Source organism: Ptychodera flava, chromosome 8 (genome assembly GCF_041260155.1).
Source record: "Ptychodera flava strain L36383 chromosome 8, AS_Pfla_20210202, whole genome shotgun sequence".
Taxonomy (NCBI): Eukaryota; Metazoa; Hemichordata; class Enteropneusta; family Ptychoderidae; genus Ptychodera; species Ptychodera flava.
The window spans coordinates 33,579,112-33,602,762 of record NC_091935.1 but is presented as its reverse complement, the minus strand read 5'-3'; the positions used below and the strand labels follow the sequence as shown (position 1 = coordinate 33,602,762).

Here is a 23,651-nt window from a genome sequence, read left to right as displayed (position 1 = left end):
CCATACTTACCACAATATTAAAAAAGGAGAAACGGCGATTTCAAGGAACAATTCAATCATTAATCTTTCCGGCCAAATGGAACTTTAACTTATTAGAACTCTTAACGCTGGTGGACAGCTGTGGAAACGTTCGCTGGAAGCAAGTCGTACCTGCTATTTTTGAAATCAAAATTATCAACGTGACTAACTTGAAGTAGTCGACATGAGCAATTCTACGAAAAGTATATGACATGTTCTGCCAAGTAAACGAAAGGGGCGTAGTAGCCGCGGAACCTGCAACTTCTTTTGGTAGCTCCATGCATACACATACTCTTGTTCTCTCCCTAAAGTATGTGGAAATTCACAGTGTCAGCCTCGCAAACGTAAAGACAGTTTGCTCAATATGCAATGTGTCAAATGTATCAGTGCGATAAACGTCACAGTCTGTGAATAAACACTAATTTAGTGAATGTGAGGTAGCAGAGCAATAGTGACAACCTTTCCCTGACCGCGATGCAGTGCAGTTATCTCTAGATTCACATTTCAAGAGAAACTTTACTGCTGATCGAGTTTACTCCACGCATGCGCAAATCTACTATTGAGAAAGTCCACCCGAAGAGCTTACAGGAATGATTGCGGAATCTCATTTCAAATAAAAGTATTATTTAATAATGCATAAAACCTGCTGCAATTATTTTATTTCGTACACAATCACTGTTTTTAACCAATTCTAGTCACAGCTACAAATTGACAGCAACATCATCCCAATTCCGATCGCAAGCACGTAACTAGACTCTCCACAGTCGCTGTGCCTTGTTTTGTGCGCGCCCACGATGGGCCTGCATTCGAAGACTACGCTGTGCAGCTGTGAGCACGCGCTGCAAGACACAGCAACTGTCCGTTTTTGCAAGGGTATGAATATTCATAAGGGTAGTGACCTCAAAAGAAACACCTATCTCAGTAACTGGGCGGAGAGAATACTAGTACTAGCCGGTAGACCAATATACGTGGTATGTTTTTATTTTTCATTTTTCATTTTATTTGGCTATGGTACTTGTCCTTATTTTTTGATTAACGGATGCGTGGAGTTCTATAAAGTACCCGGATCAGGCAGAAATCCGACCGGTCGCTTGCAAGAACGTCCAGACCCTGGGATTCGCGTCGCGTCTCAGAAGGGCGCGCGTGTTCCAACAGGGGAGAACGCGAATCGCAGGGTCTCTGCCAGACTAACACGTAACATACGATAAGATTTAATGTTCTGTAGAGCCGTTAGTACTGACTGTTTAGCAGATTTGTCGATGTTGTCATGGATATGACAATGGTCGTACACACTGTGAACGGTTCATAGCTCGGTCAGTTCTTTGCAGTTTTGAACAGAACATAATAAATAATGCCTTCATCCTTCTTGTAAATTGTCTTGTGCTGATTTGAAAAACCGACAGAGCTGTTCAATTTTAATTTATTTACCTTATTAATAATGACTTCCACAGCTGAGGTCATTTATGGAGAACTCTCAGAAAAATACGGATACAGAGTTAAAACACAGCAACAAAACAGACAAACTTGAACAATTACTGAGAAATATTGTTAAAACCATATGAAGTAACAGGAAAAAATCTCTGCCGCTTTGTCGATTTGGCAACACTTTGAGCACGGTCCCTCTAGAGGGACCGTGCTTTGATCCATGTGTGTTTCACGTCCGACAGAATGTATTTCTTCGTGATAAATGAAACCCGATCCAAGTTTGATGGTCGTGTAGACATTTCCATTCAACTTGAAGTACCCAGCCTTTCACTGGTACCATCAGTTCCAGAAGTACAGAGCTAATTTGCTGCTTTAAATGATAGCGCAAAATATATGTTCTTTTTCATTGACATTAGAGAGGCAATGTGTTAAAGGTCAACCCACAAAAGAGTGCGAAAATAGGAGAGCCCTGTACGGGAAGCGGGGCAGTCGTCGGAACTGCGCGTGTGCGACTTTATTGTTTAAAAACAATGTATTTCATGCATGATATCTAGATGCATCAAGTCAACATAGCTGCAACAATATTCATTGTTAAAAAACATGTTCTAACTTTCATAAAATCGCCAACGTACCCTAGATACAGTGTTTAAAACGGTCGTAGGGGTCCCTGGCTACCTTTGAGCATTGTACCTACGACCCCCTCCCTTTAAAGAGTTTTATCTTCTCCTAGGCTAACTTCTCTTCTTGGCAAACAAGTCATCGTTGATGACACAGTCCCCACTTGTTAATGGGTACTTTGATTACAAGTCCTCAGAGAGGATAGAGTACTCTTCATTAATTAGGTCTGTGATAAAAATACTTTGATACAGATGGCGCTCAATGGCCAAGAATGAGTTCCATGGTGATGAAAACATAAAACCAATGTAGGCCACCATCCTAAAGGTCATTAAATGAGTCAACTAGGAATTAATCAACAGGATGTTGCAAAACATTTTGCATCCTATCATAACACTGATAGATTATCACTGGTACCAATTTTATAAAGTTTGATGCAGTGCTTCTGGACATTCACCCTAAAAACAAAAGTTCATCATGTAAATGCACATTAGCAATTAATTTAATTCCTTGGATCGTATCACAAAACAAATCGAAGTGCATATGTATGACATAGGTCAATGTCCTTTTACCAACTTTGAATAAAATCGGTTGAGATATGCCCGAATTATGCTCTGTACATGAAAAATCGTAACAAAATGGCCACATAGCAGCCATATTGGATCGTATCACAAAACAAATTGACGCGCATATCTATGACATTGGACGCTCTCCTTGTACCAACTTTGTTTAAAATCGGTTGAGATATGCCCGAATTATGGCTCTGTACATGAAAAATCGTAACAAAATGGCCACATAGCAGCCATATTGGATCGTATCACAAAACAAATTGACGCGCATATCTATGACATTGGACGCTCTCCTTGTACCAACTTTGTTTAAAATCGTTGAGATATGCCCGAGTTATGGCTTTGTACATGAAAAAACCTTAACAAAATGGCCGCACAGCAGCCATATTGGATAGTATCGCAAAAAAAATTGACGTGCATATCTATGACATTGGTCAATGTCCTTGTACCAACTTTGAATAAAATCGGTTGAAACATGTCTGAGTTATGGCTCTGTACATGAAAAAATCGTAATAAAATGGCCGCCTGGCGGCTATATTGGATCGTATCACAAAACAAATCAACGTGCATATGTATGACATATGAAGTAATCCTTGTACCAACTTTGAATAAAATCGGTTAAGATATGCCTGAGTTATGGCTCTGTACATGAAAAAATTGTAACAAAATGGCCGCATAGCAGCCATATTGGATCGTATCACAAAACAAATTGACGTGCATATCTATGACATTGGTCAATGTCCTTGTACCAACTTTGAATAAAATCAGTTGAAACATGTCTGAGTTATGGCTCTGTACATGAAAAAATCGTAATAAAATGGCCGCCTAGCGGCCATATTGGATTGTATCACGAAACAATTCAACGTGCATATGTATACATAGGTCAATGTCCTTGTACCAACTTTGAATAAAATCGGTTGAGATATGCCTGAGTTATGGCTTTGTACATGAAAAAATCGTAACAAAATGGCCGCACAGCAGCCATATTGGATCGTATCACAAAACAATTAACGTGCATATCTATGACATTGGTCAATGTCCTTGTACCAACTTTGAATAAAATTGGTTGAAACATGTCTGAGTTATGGCTCTGTACATGAAAAATCGTAATAAAATGGCCGCCTGGCGGCCATATTGGATTGTATCACGAAACAAACCAACGTGCATATGTATTACATAGGTCAATGTCCTTGTACCAACTTTGAATAAAATCGGTTGAGATATGCCTGAGTTATGGCTTTGTACATGAAAAATCGTAACAAAATGGCCGCACAGCAGCCATATTGGATCGTATCACAAAACAAATTGACGTGCATATCTATGACATTGGTCAATGTCCTTGTACCAACTTTGAATAAAATCGGTTGAAATATGTCTGAGTTATGGCTCTGTACATGAAAAAATCGTAATAAAATGGCCGCCTGGCGGCCATATTGGATCGTATCACAAAACAAATCGACGTGCATATGTATGACATATGAAGTAATCCTTGTACCAAGTTTGAATGAAATCACTCCAGGCATATCTGAGATATCTGCGTGAACGGACGGACGCACGGACGCATGGACATGACCAAACCTATAAGTCCCCCCGGACGGTGTCCGTGGGAACTAACAAAACAGATAAGGCATTGTGTAGAACTTACTTCAGGGCGGCAGATTCATGATTCTGTACCAGTTACATACGTGTTTGATTTGCAGTTCGGAGATGCATAAAATACAAGTCACAAAAAAAGCACGCTTACCCGGAAACATACCGCAGCAAGACAATGACATTAAAATTCAAATTTTGCATACCTAAGCTCACGAAATTATTTTGAGATGTTCTTCTATTCTTTGTTTCTTTTTAAGTTCAACAAAAAGGGAGAGAAACAGATATATGAGAATGTGTGAACATTATGCGCCCCCCTAAAGGGGGCCCCAATGACGTGAGGACGGGAATATCTGAAACTGATGTGAGAAATCGGCGATTATCCAATTCTGCCTCTTATAATGTCGAAAATGCGCCATTAAGTTGTATTAAGATATTTTAAGTTGAATATCAGACTCAATGATATTGTATTAATGGGAAGACGATGTGATGATGACGAATAGAAGTAAGGAAAATGAAACAAAAGTGAACTTATTTTCTCCAGAGTTAACGGAGATAGCCATTTCAGTATTCACCATTTAAAACTCGATAAAAATCAAGGAATTCCCGTTGGTATGTAATTTTCTGCTTTTTTAAAAGACTTTATAAGTTGTCGTAAATGTATGATTTTTTTTTCCTTTACACTTTAAAAATTTCAATGGATTATAAATTACAATGCGGGACGCATTGCTTGAAAGACGGAGAGTGTTACTGATATACTTTATCTCAAACAAAAGTTTATGCACCAGCACAATTATTAATCAAAAACACAAGATCTCAATTGCATACTATTAGGTCGATATGATACAATCCATATTTGCAACAAATGTACAAAGACGCTAATTACGATTTACGAGGATGTTTACGGAAGTCTGGACGAAAACAAGAATATATTTGAATTATATTAAAAATGATGACGGTAGTCAACTCTTAATGAAGGGACATTAGTATTTTACGTGATGGGTTTGCAACGTGCCACAGTGACGTTTAAATATCAAATGTGACATTGATGTTTATCATGTACATGCATCATTGTATCTTTATTTCATATCTATTGTATGATCAAAGTCATGCCTGAAAGATAACGTTCAAAAGCCCATTCTAAAACAATACGAGAGAGGACATACAGCGAGAGGGGAGTACTACGAACAAGGAGAACGAAGGAATACAACAGACAGGGCGGTGGAGGGACAGAACGACCAACGATTAGTCCAAGACATTTAGACCCTGGGAGTTGCGTATCTTTGGCGATAGTACCTGTCAAGCTTGTCTACTCTAACAAGAAATAAAGTCTCTGTAGGATCAAGGAACTCTGAACGTCTCGTGTAATCAATATTTTTTAAAGATTCCCAGTGCCTCTCAACAGGCCAAGGCGAGCTCACCTGATACTAACCACCTTAATCAAACTAATACAGTAAAAATCGAAATGCGCGTTCTTCGTGCACAAAAAAAAAAATGTATGTCCATGCCCTGGGGTAATTTCCTCGATCGTTTTAACATATTCCCCTATGGCTTTAAAATAATCCCCATATACATTTACGTCTTTTTCTAGAGTAGGCGTCAAGTGAGTTCATACAACATGGTTCAGTTGAGTTTCAATGACGTCAAAGACACAACCAGCAGGTTTTGAATATATAATGAAACAAGGCTTACAACAGATTTACAATGCCTCTAAATGATTTTACAAAAAACTTTACAAAACTGATCTCTCGTTCAATCTGGAATATCAGTTTTCATTGTTATTTATTATTTTATGCATACTAATGCATCCGGCTTGATGTTATCAAATGTACTTTTTTCCCAGGTTGGTTCCTGGTATATGCTGTAATTTCGTGTCTATTGGCAACAAAAGATAATACTAAATAATTCGTTACTATTTTCACCAGGATTTTTTCTGCCTAAGAATACGCACGCCGACACGGAACAATTTCTTCACCTCACTTCCCATCTCTGAGAGAATTGGGTCAAGTAAGCCAGCGATAAATAAGGTAAGCATGATTTGAGTCTTATCTTTGTCCTATATTGACCATTCTGGAATGTAAGAGGCCGATTTTCAAATATAACTACCGTTATCTTTCGAAATTCAACAATTCCTATGCATACCTTCACAAAGCTACACCGTTGGGCAACTTGAAATGCAAATGACGGCCGACTAGATAAGCTTATCTGTACCAGGTAAGACCATAGGGACCAGCTCGAAAATCAATATACATTCATATATTCATTTGACGATATCTGTGATATATCTAGACTTGGTTCAATTCAATGATTTGTGAATGTTTGAGTTGAGTGAACGCAATTCATGTGAAATGCGCGCGTAAGTGAAGTGCACGCGATGAGTAGGGTGAACACTGTACAGAGGAGTTTCACCCGGAATCCGGTAGAAACTAACTCACTATACTGCGCAGACTCAAAGGTGACGCATTCAATCGCTGGGAAAACCTGGCCTGGGCTACCAAATTCCCAATAGCTTTGTACGAAATAGTAGAGACGCAAGAGAAACTATCATAAATGATTTTATTTTTAAAAATTCACCGACTTGAACCAAGTCTATGATATATCAAAAAAAGAGGGGGAACTGCATTTTTATCGATTATAGTCTCCTCTCCTTTTACTTAATACTTTCATTGCAACCCCTGATCACTTGACCACACACTGTTGTTAGTCTGTAAACAATTCCAATGAGCTACGGTGTTGAACTTACTGGGAGACTGACAAACCTTCAGTAGGTCAACATCTCGCGAATTACTTATGACCTGAAAGACATCCCTGGTACACCAAAATAAAATATTTGGTCCTTGAACAAATGTTTGGACAAAACAGAATGTAGTGACAATGCTTAAAACAGTATGGCGAAATTGCATCACATACTATCAACATTTCACAAAATATTGCGACAATAATAGGACTATTTTGAAGGACCATATAACACAAGCACACTACACCACACGATCTCACCACCTTTACAGCTGCAGCATTCCATACATCCTGTTTTGTCGAGTTCCCATTTTACGAAAATTCGCAACGCCTGATATGTTTTTTTTTACATTTCTTACGATATTGTTGACTTCTCGAATGATACAACACCGTCAAAGATAATATTAGACAAGGATAGCTACGAAGTTGATTCGAGTGAAGACTGTCTCTGCAATGACCTCAAATGGCCGACAAGACAATATGTAAAATACATGTAATGGACGACTCGGCAAACTGTCGGTAACGGGTATAACAGAAACCAAACTTTGAAATAACGGCGGCTACCAGTCAGCTACCATATATGTGCAGCTACCGCACATAACGTAGACCCCCCTCGTTGTCCTTACGCTTGGTTGGATGTCAAAAGTAGGGAGAGGGTTAACATAAAATCAAAAACAAAAGAAATGGATCACATTAAAGGGACATGATCCGAAAAGTGCATTGTACGTGGCCTAGATTAAACGTGAACCTAAACTCAAATACAAGACAAATTGACGATTCACATCAAAACCTTTGAGCTCAAACACTCTGTGGGTTTATTGTGACTACAAACACGATTTCTGGAAGGTTTTTGTAATCTTTTGACTACGTGACAAATTGGAATAGATGCACCTCTGACCAAGAAGATGTAGAAAATTAATAATACATGACAGCTTTGGACCACCTAAAATAACATTCCGAGCTTCAGGCCTTTTTCGCAAGTTCAGTTTGTGTCCCCATAACATAAATACGGCATTTTAACATGTTGGCACACGTATGATACATGATGCTATGCCTCATCTGCTCTTTTGCAGAATGTACAAAGATAATTTTCAATAGCAGGAGGGTCCATTTTACTAAGTCTGGCATTTGTGTACAAAATACTGTGCAAAATTTTAAACTGAAATTCTTTCAGTTTAGAGTCAATGGTGATATTAAATGGAAGCACATAAAACGGTTCCTGGCATGATATATTAATATTCAAAATATCAAGAAATTATCATTTAGTTTCTGAGTTAATATTCTGGTTGTGCAGCGTTCCGGAATGATAGCGTCGCTGCCAAAATCAGTTTTATTTCATTCTCCGTCACATCATTTTTTGTTTACTGGTTCACAGCTGGTTGCCACTCCTCAACCCAAACCATCTCCATATGGGTGACTGAGAGACACCTTTCCTGCGCACGTACACTCCCTGTCCGGAAATTGGCCATCGTCTCTGTACATGTGCTCCAAATATAAAACCCCTGCTTCTTCAAATTCTCGGAAGGAGACAGATTTCCCACCAATCAAATTATTCCTGTTGTTCCAAAGAAATCTGTTGTGCTGTGTGGATTATTTCTGATGGGTGGGATTTCTTTACTTAGATCAATCAATGTTTGACAGATCGTTCTCAGAAATGCACCATTCGCGTAATGGCGTTTTCTGATACCCGGGAGAACATTTTTAATCTCGGCATATGACGATGTTATGTTAATAATACATGTGTGGTTACTCAAACTCACACAACAGGCGCCGGTGTGAACAACAGAAACTCGAGGGCATAAAGCTGGAGACTTCCTTCAATGTATCAATAGTGAATGGAAATTCTTTAAAACATGTTTCTGTGGGCGTTTAATTTTCTCCCCGTGGAAAGTGAAACACTTCAGATAATTAGTCTGCTTGATTTATTTCTTCCAAGAAAAAACCCATGACTTTCGCACGAGTGACGTAGTAGTATATAAAAGGATCTGTAAGCCACAGGCTGCGATGCGTTGGTGCATGTTTCTGTTTGTTTTCAAGATTTTCTCAACGCAGCGGAATAAAGACAACAATTTAGGTTTTATGTTAGTATGGCAAGCTCTCAGAGATCAGTAGATTGCCTGAACAGACTTTCAAATCGCTCTAATGTAATAATTAAGACGTTCATATCAGTCAAATTAATTAAGGTAGAAAACGCCTTATGAACAGATGTTCGGACTCTAAAATTTAAACAATTCTATACTGATCCACTACGTGTGGGGGCTTATTTTAACGCTCTTGGATTGAGAAAATTGTCACCGTCTTGGTTTTTTCGAAAATAAAATATTGATTTCTCTCTCGTAACGTTAATACAGGGGTCGCTGCAATTCGAATATCAAATGTTGGGCAATTTGTTTCTCTATTACCAAAATTTACATAATTAATTGAAGGTGCTGCGTTGTCTCTTTCTCGGAAGATCGTGTCTTATCCGGTCGGCATGACGTCATAAGTCAGAGCAATTTGTGTTTGTTACTGGATGTCAAAGTTGTTGTCAGTCTTTACTTCTAAAATACAAAATAATCGAAAGTTGATCCCAGCGACGTCACAATAGTGACAAGTACAAACAGAGACGACAGAATACATTTCGCCCTCTATGTTACATTCGAAGCAACTGTCGAGCCATAAAATCAGCATTCACCCATCTTTATCATATTTTGAGAATCACAAACACCTCTATCGATGGATGTCAGCGCAGTAACGATTTTTCCCATCGATGACATTTACTCATCCGGAGGCAAAAGCAGCACTACTAATATGACCAGTCCTGATGACGCGTGCTGGCATTGTTAATGTTAATATGAAGGCCCGCTTGCAGTCATTAATTACTATTAACGGTGGCCCGCTTTTCAGGTATCGCTTTCCTACGAACTGAAGTGTGTCCAGGTCTAGAAATATACACTAATTGCTTTTCCAAGAACGAAACGAAATACGTCAAGGTCTATATCAAAGTCAAGGAAACTGGATGTATTCTCATTTACCAATTTCTGAGAAAAAGATTATAGTAATCATATATGATCACTATGATTAGGCAAATGTCTAAACATGCGCCGCATTTTCCCGATGAGAATGTGTTTGTCCGAGAATTACTGCGTTCCTTGTAGAAGGTAGCATCAGGTGTTGAGATAGATAACTCTTTATTAGAATATTGACTGTTTGACCAGACATTGAAGGTTTTACCCGCCGAAGCTAAGTACATCACAAGATTAACTGCCAATAACTGCACCACAGTGATCTCGAGGCTCTCTCTAGAGGTAGAGACTCTGTTACCAATAACAAAGCCGTTCATTATTGGTACGTGTTATCGTCTATTATATCATACCAGTATATTGATGGCTCAAATACAGCGACCTGATTGGTCGAGACGCGAAAAGAACCGTGATATATTGGCGATATACCACGGCTGGCACATGTGCGAGTTCTGAGCTTGAGCAAAAATCCGTTTTTGACGTTCCACGCCAGAATTTCAATATACTGTTATAATATAATAGCAATAAATCACACCCAGCGACGGTATACCACTCGATTTTGACCAGTTCACTTCATATATGCACTCGCTATCGCTCGTGCATATATGTCGTGAACTGGTCAAAATCTCGTGCTATACCATCGCTGGGTGTGCTTTATTGCTTAACCAAACAATCGATTTTTTATGACTTGCTTAATGTCGATTCTGAGTTAATCATCGCGGGATATTTTGATACCAATATTGCAAATTCTGAAAATTCAACTGCGGGTCTACCCAGCAGTTTCGGGGATTTGTGTGCTTTATTGAATGTCTCTCAATTGATAAAGGGTGACACAAACTTGTAAATCAACTATTGCCCTCATATTATCATCTGACCCAGACAAAATTAGTCAGTTTTGAGTGCATGTTGGAACTAATGACCATCGTATTATATACTGTACGAGAAAGGTCAGTCACTTTAAGTCATTTCGTCACAGCACAGTCTCTTAAGAGTTACTCGAAGAGTGATTTTAAGACAAAATTAAGTGAAAGGTCATCAATCGTGACGAGGTACACACCGCCTGGAATATTTTCAAAAATTGTTTTAGGGAGTGTTGGACTCTATTGCCCCTTTACGACCTGTTCGTTTAAAACAAAATTAAATTCTAAACCATGGATGGATGCAGATATTTTAAACAGTGATAAATTATTCTCGAAATTTAAATCGTCCAATGACCCTGTTGGGCCCGAAATTCGACTGGTCAATGAATTGACAACGCAAAAAAATAGTGTTTCTGTTCAAAGCTCTCCGAGGAAAGGAACTGCCCGAGAAAACTGTGGAGAACATTAAGATACCTGGGTCTCAGTCAAAAGTGTCTCCGGGTTCCTTTGGGCTTTGTCATGGCAACTCGATTAGTTTTGATAAATCACAAGTGGCCAAAAACTTTGACCATTTCTGGACGACTATCGCTGCGAGCCTTGTCGAGAAACTTCCTATCGGTAGGGGTCGTTTTAATTTATCTAATCTTCAAGGTTTTTGTCGGAACAAAGGTGGTCGGCCTGACTCCTTTGACTAATCTGTTTTTGGTGTGGACTATCTTCGACATCAATTCGTCAAAGGCTACTGGTTTAGGTGGTATTCCGGCCAGGTTCACCAAAGATGCTGCCGCTATCATTGCATGTCCTTTATCTCAATCCATCAATTTGTCGTTGAAATTGGGGAAATTTCCTACTGATTGGAAGAACGCAAGAGTAGTCCCATTACACAAAAAGAAAAGTAAAGGTGAAGTATAAAGTAATTACCGACCTGTGTCAATATTGAGTGTCATTTCCAAGGTTATCGAAAAGGTAGTACATGCATGACCAACTGTTAAAGTATGTCGAGGATTCAAACATTACGTACAGGTTTCAACCTGAATTCCGTGCATCCTATTCAACGGATACTTGCCTACTATTGTTAACTGATTATTTTCGTACGGAAATTGATAAGGGTAACTAGCGATTTACAAAAAGCTTTGATACGGTTGATCATAGGAGTTTACTCTGTAAACTTAAGTTGATCGGCTTGTCTGGCAAACAGCTTTTATCTGGTTCACATCTTATCTTTCAAATAGAAGGCAGCTTGTCGTGCTTTTTCTGATGTACAAATATAATCTGGTGGAATTCTTCCTCAAGGACCTCTGTTATTCTTCATTTATGTAAATGACATGGAATATGCTGTGACTTGCAGATTATTTCAAAAGTCGTTGTGATCATGGAACCGAGGTTTCTAAGAAAACTTCGGTGAAATATTTGGGAGTATAGATATTATTGATCGATCGCTCAAAGATAGTCTATGGCAAAGAATGCCCTGAACAAAATTAATGCCCCTCTTAAATTCCTTTATCGGAAATCTCATTTTTGGGATTGTAATATAAGGAAATTGTACTTGTCACTTCCCTTATTCGATGCCATTATGACTATGCTTGTACATTTTGATTTGTCAGTTTGACTAAGACGTACGAGGTCAAACATACAGGGCTCCCACTACAAATTAGTCAGATTAGTCAGAACTCATGTGTCAATTAAGCATTTCAAAAAACAGCTTGAAGGCTAGCTGCCTATTGAACACAGAGTAGACCAGCTGATATTGAATCGCCTTTACAAGGCAGCCAATAATCAAGCCCCTAAGTATTTCTCTGAACATTTTAATTCAACAGTAAACTGTCATACCACACCAGAGCAAGTTCATATTCTATTCGATTACCAGCTTTCGGTTCTCATGGTCAACATGCATTCCTGCTTTCAGTTACTACAGTTGTGGAATAATATTCCATGTAGTTTTCATAACTCATGTCATTTTTAAAGACCTTTAAAAAGAAGTTTAAAATTTAAATGTACTCAAAACTCAAAGATCTTCTTCTTGTTTTTTGTTTTAATGTGTGTTTTGCCTGCTTGCCAATGTTTCGGTCTGTCGAAGTTTTGTATTTTCTGCTAGTTTTCGTTAAGAGTTGCTTGGGTAACGTTACCTTTTTTCTATTTTTATTTTAGGACCACAATGGAAATAAGTTTTTAACTTTCTTGTGTAATCCAAAAAATACACAAATACTGAAATATTAAGATAAATGCTGAGGAAAAACTGTGTTCTTTTGATCAGTACCGTCTAAACGTGGTTCAGTTAAACCAATGATCCCACAGACTCAGCCATTTCAAATTTGCTATCTCTGATGAACACGATTGGAACTAATTAGGGATAATTGGATCTTCATAATTTTCAAAGTTCTCAAAAATCTTAGGTGCCCTACAGCTGAATGTCTCAATATTACAAATTCAGTCATAAAAACAAGTGTGTAACGTAAACAGAAAGGCAGATCAGCTTACATTTGCAGATTTTAAGACATCCAATTATCCCAAATTAGTTCCAATCGTTGTTGTTCTGCCGATCACCAACGTAGTGGTTTATCGCCCTGACCAAGTAACTCGTCAGCAGCTCATAAGGTAGTAGACGGACTTATGAGCGGCCAACAAGTTATTTGGTCAGGGCGAAAGCTCCCACGGTAGTGATCGGCAGAATAAATTAATGAAGGGGATTGGGGAGGGGAATTAACAGATATGGACTGTTTTCTTTGAAATACTATAGGCCTACAGAGATAGCTAGGGTAAAGAAATAAACACACACTAGACACAGGTAAGGCTTGTATAATGAAGAAAATGACATTTATTGATCATTTTCATAACTTTTAGACGAATATTGCTTGCAGTACCGTATGATCGGTACTAAAGTGTGCTACTATTCCTCCGGTGTGCCGCGGGAGTGTGGGTGCGGCTGTGCATACCCGTTGCATCGACAGCCAGTTACTGTAGAAATAACGGGCGACGCGCTGACGTTTGACGTTTATTTGTTGGCAAGGGCGAGAGGTGAGCCAAAAATTAACGGGCGAGGCTTTCCGAGCCCGTTAATTTGGCTTCCCTCGAGCCCGAGCCCATAAATAAACGTTAATGGTCAGAGCGGAGTCTGTTATTTCCATTATATTATCAACGAACCGGAGAAAACCGTCAAAATTTGCGAAAATTTTTGGAGGGAACGACAACTGGGCCCCAGAACTGAGCAATACGCGACGCACTGTCACGCGCGCTGTAAAATATTGGCAAATCCAGAGATATTTTCAGAAAAAGTACCTCAACTTGGCCCACAAGTGCGCCATTATAGAAATAACGGGCGACACGCTGACCATTAACGTTTATTTGTGGGCAAGGGCGAGAGGAAAGCCAAAAATAAACGGACGAGGCTTGCCGAGCCCGTTAATTTGGCTTTCCTCGAGCCCGCGCCCACGAATAAACGTTTATGGTCAGAGCGGAGTCTGTTATTTCCATTATATTATCAGCGAACCCAAGAAAACCGTCAAAATTTCCGAAAATTTCAGGAGCGAACGACAACTGGGCCCCAGAAACTGAGCATTACGCGACGCACTGACACGCGCGCTTTAAAAAATAGGCAAATCCTGAGATGTTTTCAGAAAGGGTATCTCAACTTGACCTACAAGTGCTCGATTTTATTTTGTGATTGATTATGATTTACGTTTGAGCTCTACAGTTACGATACTTTGAGTTGTTAATCTTATTATTCATATTCACGGGCATGTAAACAAACTATTACTGTGTATTTGTGGTCAGTCACGTGGTTCAGCTCGACCAATCAAAATGCGACGGGCAGGGCATGGTAATATAATTTATTTTGTGATTGATTATGATTTACGTTTGAGCTGTAAAGTTACGATACTTTGAGTTGTTAATCTTATTATTCATATTTACGGGCATGTAAACAGACCATTACTATGTATTTGTGGTCAGTTACATGGTTCAGCTCGACCAATCAAAATGCGACAGGCAGGCATGGTAATATAATATGGAATATGACCTACCAGGTGTTTCGCCTGAAGCCAAGACAATTATACCTCCAGCTTTAAATTTATTTCAATTTCTTCCCGTAGCCGTACACTCTGCATGCTTACAGCTGCACACTTAATGCCGATATCGCACACTTTTGTCCCAAATAATCTCATGAAGCGCAAAGGTTTGACAGATCCAAGACTGGCGATCGACCGTGTCTCAGATTAAAGGGACATAAGCTGTAAATTGTGGCAATTTTTCCAGTATTCTGCTTCTGTAGATCAACTACCGTGTCTGACCCTAATCCGTTTGTCATGCTGAAATTTCGAGTATTGTCAACACAGCTTTATGCGTGTAGTGGTCATTGTTTATTGTTTACAAATGAATTCTAGTCCGGACTTGAATACAATTTTCAACAATGGAGATTATGCTCGTATAGGTTGTGTTGATATGCTAAATACTTGGCATTAAATTATAGTTTAGGGTATCAATGCAGAAAGTGTAGGGAAACCACAAATCAAAACATCTGAAAAAAATAGCCAAACGATACAGCTTATGGAGCTTTAATCTAAATCTGATTGTAATGATATACAGTTGATATGATATACCGACCAAAACTTTGGCGGGAGAAATCCTGACTCAATTTTGTGTTGTGTCCTTGTGGAACATCCAAGTTTCATCGATGTAAAGATGGCGCAATGCCAACTTTACTCTTAATCGGGATTGGATCTTACTATACCTTTGACATCACACGTACCGTCATATTTACTGCCTCGGAATAGCAGAGAACTAGAAATATAAGGTGTAAACGTTTCGAAAATACTTCTATTCTTGCATCAGTTTCATCTTCAAGTAACATCTTTTACCCTAGGAATCATTCGAGGTAGGCCAATCATCTAACTGCCACCTTATAAATGCAAAGGACGCATATTGGAACGTGTGAACGGCTTCCTGTTTTTTGCCCAGTAGTATGCCATCGACCACATGACACCGTCGCAAAAGTATTCCAATTTAGCGGTCATTTTATACTGTACCAAACTCCCTGTAAAGGTAGGGTATCCGGTCAAAGGCTGCAAAGGGATCGAATTTTGTTCTAGTTTGTAAGAGGATTATGGAGGTGTCATAGCCTTTTGTTTTCCAGTGAAAGTGTAATCTAGTAGGTAAACTTCCTACCAAGAAAATCTGATCTTTATTTGATAAATTTCACCTGACAAAAGACGTAATCATCAACAATGTATCGTAGCTTGAATGTTCTGTAGAGCAGTCAAACAGCTGGTGCATGATGTAGTACCCTTTCGATAACCCGTTTTGCAGCCCCCCTCCCCTTGTACATCTCTGTCTGTAAAAACAAAACCCGACAATTGTTTAAAAAAAACACCTGGATAAGCTATACGGGCCAAGATGCAGTTGATGCCATCGACTGAAAGCATCACGAAGCATTCATGCATATTGCATAGGCTTATTTTGCTTTTAAGTCGGTAAAGTTCGCCGAATAAACAGACTTTACTTGGAAAACCGGAGGCACATTAGTAGGAAGTCTCTATCATCAAAGGGTTACACCGTTGTTTCCTGATGTTGGGACTCATGTATGTACAATCAGTACACAGTCAGTGAGATGCACCCTCGATGTACTTTGTGTCACCATGGAGCTACCTCCATGGTGACACAATGAGTTCACCGTTCTCTGTGCCCACCTTTTAAGGATTCCTGAGCAGAAGCATGAACTCCAGGGATATGTCCCACAGGTGCCTGGAATTGCCAGTGTAGTATACATATAGAGAAAGGGTATGTATACTACACTGGCAATTCCAGGCACCTGTGGGATGTCCACCTCCATGGCAGAAAGGATAGAGGCACTGGCGAAGTACGAATTATTTGTGTTGATTTTTCCTGTTATAATTAAAAATTAATTATGAATATCAATTAATCATTAATATGAGTGTTAATAACCCTTTTTTTACAAACAATGTCATCTAGTTTGTGTACATACCTTCTGGAAACCCCATTGTTGTTATAGTTACGATTTTTAATAAATTATGATTATGATTAATAAAATCATACTTTACACATTGGTGTACGATGTACCAGATACGGTGGCAGAACGGATTGGGTTAGGTTCCACCTCCATGGCCTTAGGGTTTTAAATACGGAAACATCATTTAAATACGATACATCATTCAGATGTCAAAACACATGTAGGAACTATTTTTATAAGTTTAATAAATTGTTGGTGGAAATAATGACCAGTATCTCCCGAGTTGTTGTAATAGGGCGATTGCTGTGACATTTGATAATGTTCAGTATCATGCTGAAATACACAGTCGTTCAGTAATGCAAACACAAGGCAATGTCCATAATATAAAATGTTATTGTTGAAAAATAAATTCAAGTTCACACTGAAATTGGATATGACACACATCCATGCGGTACTGATGAACTGAATGCTGGGTATTTTGACATGGGAGAAGGACAAGAGATTGTATTTTCAAGGCAGTACAAAAATACTGGAAAATATATCATAGGAGCGAATGGAGCTTTAAAGTTGATATGCAAATTTTCCATATAGTGAGTGATATTAACATATTAAGGAATAGTAAATATTTTAGCAGAAATACACAGCAGTTTATATGGTTTTCATTTTTACAGACTAAGGTATTTGAAATTTGCTATTATTTTTTTTTTCATCAAACTTCAAGGAAACTGAACTGTCATCCAAACTTTGTAAGAATAAATAGGTTTTACTGATTGAGTACCGAAGTGGAATTCAAACATTTAAGTTTATCTTCAGGCACACATCCGTGATGTAAAAGCTGTTTTACAAGCAGGGAATCATAGACTGCCATCATCATATTAGACACACACATTGGTATTCTTGAGGGGAATATTCCTGGTAAAGCTAGATTTTCAATGTTTTCCGGAAATTTGATTTTTTTATCGGTACTTCAGAGGCAGACATTCAGTAAATGTGTCTCTGGGATATATTAAGACTCAAATTTGTATAATTCTTTTCTGATCTACCACTTGTGGGATGTCATTTTAAAGCTCATAGAGCAAACATTCTTATTGTATTAGTTTTTCAAAAATTATAATCATTTTATTTTTTCCCATAGAGTTAACACAGGGGTGGCGGCCATTTTCAATTTCTCAAATCAATAAATGTTAGGTACTCATTCAGGAAAGTTTAAGTCTTTCACTTTCGAGACGCATACTACCTTATACTTACCTGTTATGCTGGGAAAGCATCTCAAAATTACTAAATTTCTGATGTGTGTCACATCAGCCTATGTAATGGTGACACATATATGCATCTGTGTCAAATATGTGCATCTGTGTCACATATATACTGGCAACCATGTGTACTGGTGACAAAGGGCTGACATATTAGGTCCACCCACTAAAAGAGTGACAAATCGTTCTTTTGTACACTTTTCTTAGGGGGCACTTCCATAGCATTTTGAAGCAATTGAACCCCCTAGGATTACCGTATTGACTGGCGTAGTTCTTCATTGTTGGTCCATAATTCTATAGTCCCGCATACTATTATTACAAGCAAACCATGCCCAGCTAACATAATCATTACATATGTGCTGAAGGTCTTCAATTGAATCAATTTACTATATTCTTCAGCAAGAGAGTGCATCAAGTTTCACAAATGGTACACATGACGTGGGCAAAATTTTAAGTCAGTGACAGCTTGAAGGAAAGAATGGCAATCATGAAGACTAACATTACAGGAAATATACTTTTATTTCATCTCATAGAAACAGCACCTAATAACATGCAAATTGTGAAAATCAATGTCATTGTTATTGTCTGCAAGATGTTTCTTATTCTTAGGCAGCTCAGGTGTATAGTGACTGCTTTGGACTGATGCATACAAACAGTAAATTGCAATGTTTGGCAGCCACCATTGTGATAAGATTTATACACCTGATATGTAAATTCACAGATCTGCCTGTCGACGAGACATTGAGGGAAGATCCATTGACGGGCAACTTTAGACATCTCTGTTGATTAGCTGTATTTCTTGGTGTTTTTGTCAGAAGACATCATAATGGACATGACACACATTATTATAAACCCTCGTTGCTACTGTTGACCTCTCATCCTTGCACATATCTGCTGACCTTTGACATCTTTTGCTAACTGCTGTGAATTTCTGAATACGATAAGGCTATCAGCAGTTTTTTTTAGATTCCATTTACAAATGGATCTCAGAAATGAAATTTCATAAAGCAGTCCTAAAAAATAACAACAGGGAAGAGAGTTGTCCTTGGTTATGCATAGCATATAGAAAATGAAATTAAAATACATTTTGTGAAATGGGACCTACCACTTCACAGCGGCTTAATTTGTCTATTTCAACTAAGTTGAAACAGACAATCGAGCAATGTTATATCGTCTCACCTGCATACATATAGCTTATTACTCTGGCTTGTATTTAGGAAGCCTTTTTTACTAATGTGAACTGCACTGTAAATTTCACGCATTAACAAAATTTGCAAGGGTTACATGTGAGAATATGATGTTAGAATTCTCAGATCAGGAAGTCCTTGGATACAGCACAGTTTGATAGAGATCCTTTCCAGCTGTGGCATCAATGAAAGTAAAACTCATATTTTTGGGAGTGACTTCCACGTATGCGAAGCCCCCGAGGCTGTCAGGGTCAGCGTAGTGAAATTTCAGCGAGCCAGCTGGGATGTTGTCTATGTGTTCTGTTGACGGGTCGACAATGGCTCCAGAACCAATGACAAAATACTCCACGGAACTGTTGTCCTTAATGTGCTGCAAAGGAAGAATACACGAAGTCACCTTTCAACTTTTGTGTGCAAAAATAAGACAATCACACGGGCTCATTCATCCATATGCTTTCAGAGTCATTTCGTGTGAACAATACTCTTTGTGCAACTGCAGTTTAAAAGAACTATTACCAAGTCAAATGTGCAACTGCTCCATATGGTAAACCCCTATGGTCTTTTTTGTGACAAGTACAATGGAAAGTTAACATTTTCAGCACTGAAAAAAAACAATTCATAATCAGTGTTTGTGTTTTTAATTCATGGTCATCTAAGGTCATAAGCTGTCTCTATTTTTTGATAATTTTCTAGAAACCTCTCAGCAGATTTGATATGATACAACTCAGGTTTTGAGTCGCACAACAAAACTGCGGAGAGGTTGCAAACAGTTCTGATACTGTCCTAGCACCGTTGCTGTTAATGTCTTTTGGACAATGCATTCTCTTAACACTCTATGAGCAGTAACTATTGAGGTATTTACCAGCATTTTGTTGTGTCTCTAGATAGTAGATGAATGGTTCTTGTTCTCCTTTAAAAATCACGATGATCTGCCTAGTGTTTGACAGTGTTAATGCATCCTTTATGTGTGCAATATTCAATAAATATATTATACTAGCATATTGATGGTGCAAATACAGCGATCTGATTGGTCGAGACATCAAAAGAACCGTGGTATATTCGTGATATACCAGGCTGGCATATGTACGAGCTCTCGGCTTGAGCAAAAATCCTGTTTTCCCGTTCCACGCCTGAATTTCAATATACTGTTATGATATAATATAGCAATAAATCACACCAAGCGACGATATACCATGAGATTTTGACCAGTTCGCTTCATATATGCTCTCGCTATCACTCCTGCATATATGTTGTGAACTGGTCAAAATCTCGTGGTACACCATCGCTGGGTGTGCTTTATTACTCAATGGTTGTTTGCAACTGTATTCTGTTCAATACCAGAAATCTCATTAACGCTTCTAAAAGATAGCAAGGCAAACTGTACACACTGAGTCGCGTGAGCAAGACTAATGATTCCGGATAAAAAGTAGAAGAAAAAAATGAACTTATTTTCTACAACAACATTTTGAAGTATCATTGATAATTACGGCTATTGTCTTCATTTAGCATGCACTTTTATTGCAATTAAATTATCAAGCAACTTTCCGAATAAAATGAAGCGGCCTGGTTCAGGTTAAAACTGCCTCCAAGCTGTAATTGAGAATGTATTTTTGTTTCAGGGTTCTGCACACAGCAAACCTGATATGAAAGACTAAAACATTTGGGTTAATGTGCAGTGTCTCAGAAGCTGTTAGTCATCTGGTTGGTTGAAACTCATTGTACCTACAGAAGAATTTCCAAACAGCCAATCAAGTCTGAAATAGCCCTAGTTTCAGGCTGCTTAGGTTGCTGTAAATCAGCTACAACCAATCAGAAACTTGAACATTTGCTCTCACCTGCAGGTTGTGATCATGTCCATTGAAATAGGCAGTTACACTGTATTTTTCCAGCATTGGTTTGAGGTTCTTCACAAGACACTCCGTTGGGCCATGCTCTGCTATGGACCACACAGGGTAGTGACCAGCGACAATGATATAGTCACTGTGTGCAAATAACAAAACAACCAGGAGTATTCAATCATCTTGATGTGAGCTTTAGTATTTATGAAGTCATCAAGAACAGCTGGTTCAGGAGCTGAATTATTACATGAGCTTACATTTATAATTATTTAACTTATTTGAACACAAATACACATAAAACTTATCAGTAAATAAGCTTTCATTTTTTCTTGTTCCAATGAAATTTTATGTTTCTGTATCAACAAAGAAAGCAAGTGATTAAGTAAATACATCACCTTATACTAAGTTACTGGGGTACTTCAGTGTTCTCCTCCACTTGGAACATCAGAGGGGTGGCCATTTTACATAACAATACATAATTAGCATATTGTCGTGAAAATACATTCTTTTGTATGGTTATAAACATAAGAATAGACTACTCAAAAAATACAGAGAGGTGGCCTACCCCTTAAAGACCTAGGACTCAATCCCTGAGATCAAGTTTGTTTTAGTCTGTAAGAGGATTATGGAGATGTCATAGCCTTTTGTTTTCTATCGAAATTGTAGTCTGGTAAGTAAATTTCCTGACTAGACAATCTGACACCTGACACAGGCCTTTAAGATCCTCTTTTGGAGAACCCTGTACTTATACTGATGTAACTTATGTTGCTACACTGCTTACTGACATACTGATTACACTATGTTGCCAATACTATATTACAAAGTAACATTGTGTCTTCATGCCTGATTCTAATGCCCCTGGCTACAGTTATTGGTAAAGCAAACGTTCTGAGCAGTTTCCGGTAAAATATTGTTTTTTGATCTAAAGATAAAGTGATGTTTCTTATAGCCATGCCAGTTTAGCTACCATACACTTTCACCACGGTAACAAACAAAGTAAAATTCTCAGGTAATGATTGCATGTTAAGAATTACAAATAGGGTTTCACATTTGGAAGAGACATCAGATAGTGGTCTATTTTAAAAGTTCAAACTCATATTGGGGTGTAGCTCTGGCAAGCCCTCATAAATGAGGTAATATTAGCTCTATACCAACCATGCACAGCCAATGAACATGATGGCCATATGAAACTAAAGTAATATCAAATACATATTTCTATGCCAACTGGTATGTTGAGTGTTCATAAAGATTGAATACTGGTAAACTGAAAATGTTTACAATGCATCAAACTTTATCATGTATAACTCGGGTGATAAACTGCAGCAAAATTTTAAAAAAATTCTTACTGTTTGGATTGTTTTAATGTATCCTCTATCCATTGGAACTGTGCTTTGGCCTTTGCAGGGTCTATTGGCCCTTCTAGAAAGCTGCCTAGAATCATATCATCTGTGTTGCCACAGAGTATCACTGTGTCAATCATCACCAATAACATGGTAGAATTGGAATGAGGAATGTCAAAGACTTTGCTATAGTTGGTGTCCGGAAAATTCCTATAAAAATGAAAAATGATACATGACGAAAAAAAACTTAAACAAACAAGCAATCACATCGATAAATGACATCATGTTAAAGATAGTCAAACCATGCAATCATCAAATCATCCTCTTTATCAAGTTGGAATCGACTCAGCCTTTTCATTTAAAGAGACTTATTTTAAAGCTGATTGGACAGACTGTGTAAGCAATATGGATCTAATCAAGAGTATACAATGTACATAAAACCTTTGAAATATGAGGCATGTTACAAACACATACATTTAATGTATACATATTGATATCTCTATTTAAAGGAACAGTCAGCTTTTAATGATTTCTTTCTGAGATTTTTGTTTTTTATGTCAACTCACCATCTTTCTGAACGTTTTGAGTATTCAATCTGTGCTGATATATTGCCATTGTGATCATGATTTCCGGCGCATAGATACCAGGGATTCTGAAGTGACTCTGCCAGAAACACTTCCTCAAAGGTAGCCTGCACCATTGAAAATGATTCAATAGAATGATCGGTTATATATACGGAAGTGAAAAGGGAAATTCATTTCAACTCTATATATTCATGTGTGGTTTACATTAAACCATGAGTAGATTTATGAATGAAAGCGGTGCATGGCCTGGTGTTTGTCATCACTTGTACAGACATCAGATCCATTCTGAACTGATAGTATTCTGTATTATGGGAAACACATCACCTAAAGCCCCAGTGCTACTAACTTTTGATGTTTTTTTCATTATTTTTATTTTATAAATCAATTGCAACTCCTTATTCTACTCCCCAAAGAATGTTGAAACATCCACTATTTAGCTTGTCAACTTAGGTCTATATGTGTAAAATGCATGGTTATTGTTTACATTTGAATTTCTAGTCCAGACCAGAAGTCAGTTTTCAACAATAACAATGTAGTTTACAACCATAGGGGCTGAGTTGACAAGCTGGATACTGTGTATATCAACATTCTTTGGGGAGAATAACAATGAATTATGGTTCACATTCAAAAAAAAAATGGTGAAATTATCATCAAAAGTTAGCAGCACTGGGG

General features: G+C 38.1%; 1 protein-coding gene across 3 annotated transcripts in view; it reads right to left on the bottom strand.

The window, feature by feature from the left end:
- Positions 1-18,530: 18,530 nt before the first annotated feature.
- The window catches only part of LOC139139119 (tartrate-resistant acid phosphatase type 5-like), a 33,834-nt gene continuing 28,713 nt past the window's right edge, over positions 18,531-23,651 (bottom strand). For all 3 annotated transcript variants that reach the window (XM_070707910.1, XM_070707909.1, XM_070707911.1), the window contains exons 3-6: positions 22,962-23,086; positions 22,402-22,605; positions 21,053-21,197; positions 18,531-19,587 (exon numbers count right to left, since the gene is read on the bottom strand). In XM_070707910.1, the coding sequence (XP_070564011.1) occupies positions 19,345-19,587; positions 21,053-21,197; positions 22,402-22,605; positions 22,962-23,086 (717 nt within the window). In that variant the 3' untranslated portion in view covers positions 18,531-19,344. The remainder of the gene's footprint in view (positions 19,588-21,052; positions 21,198-22,401; positions 22,606-22,961; positions 23,087-23,651) is intronic.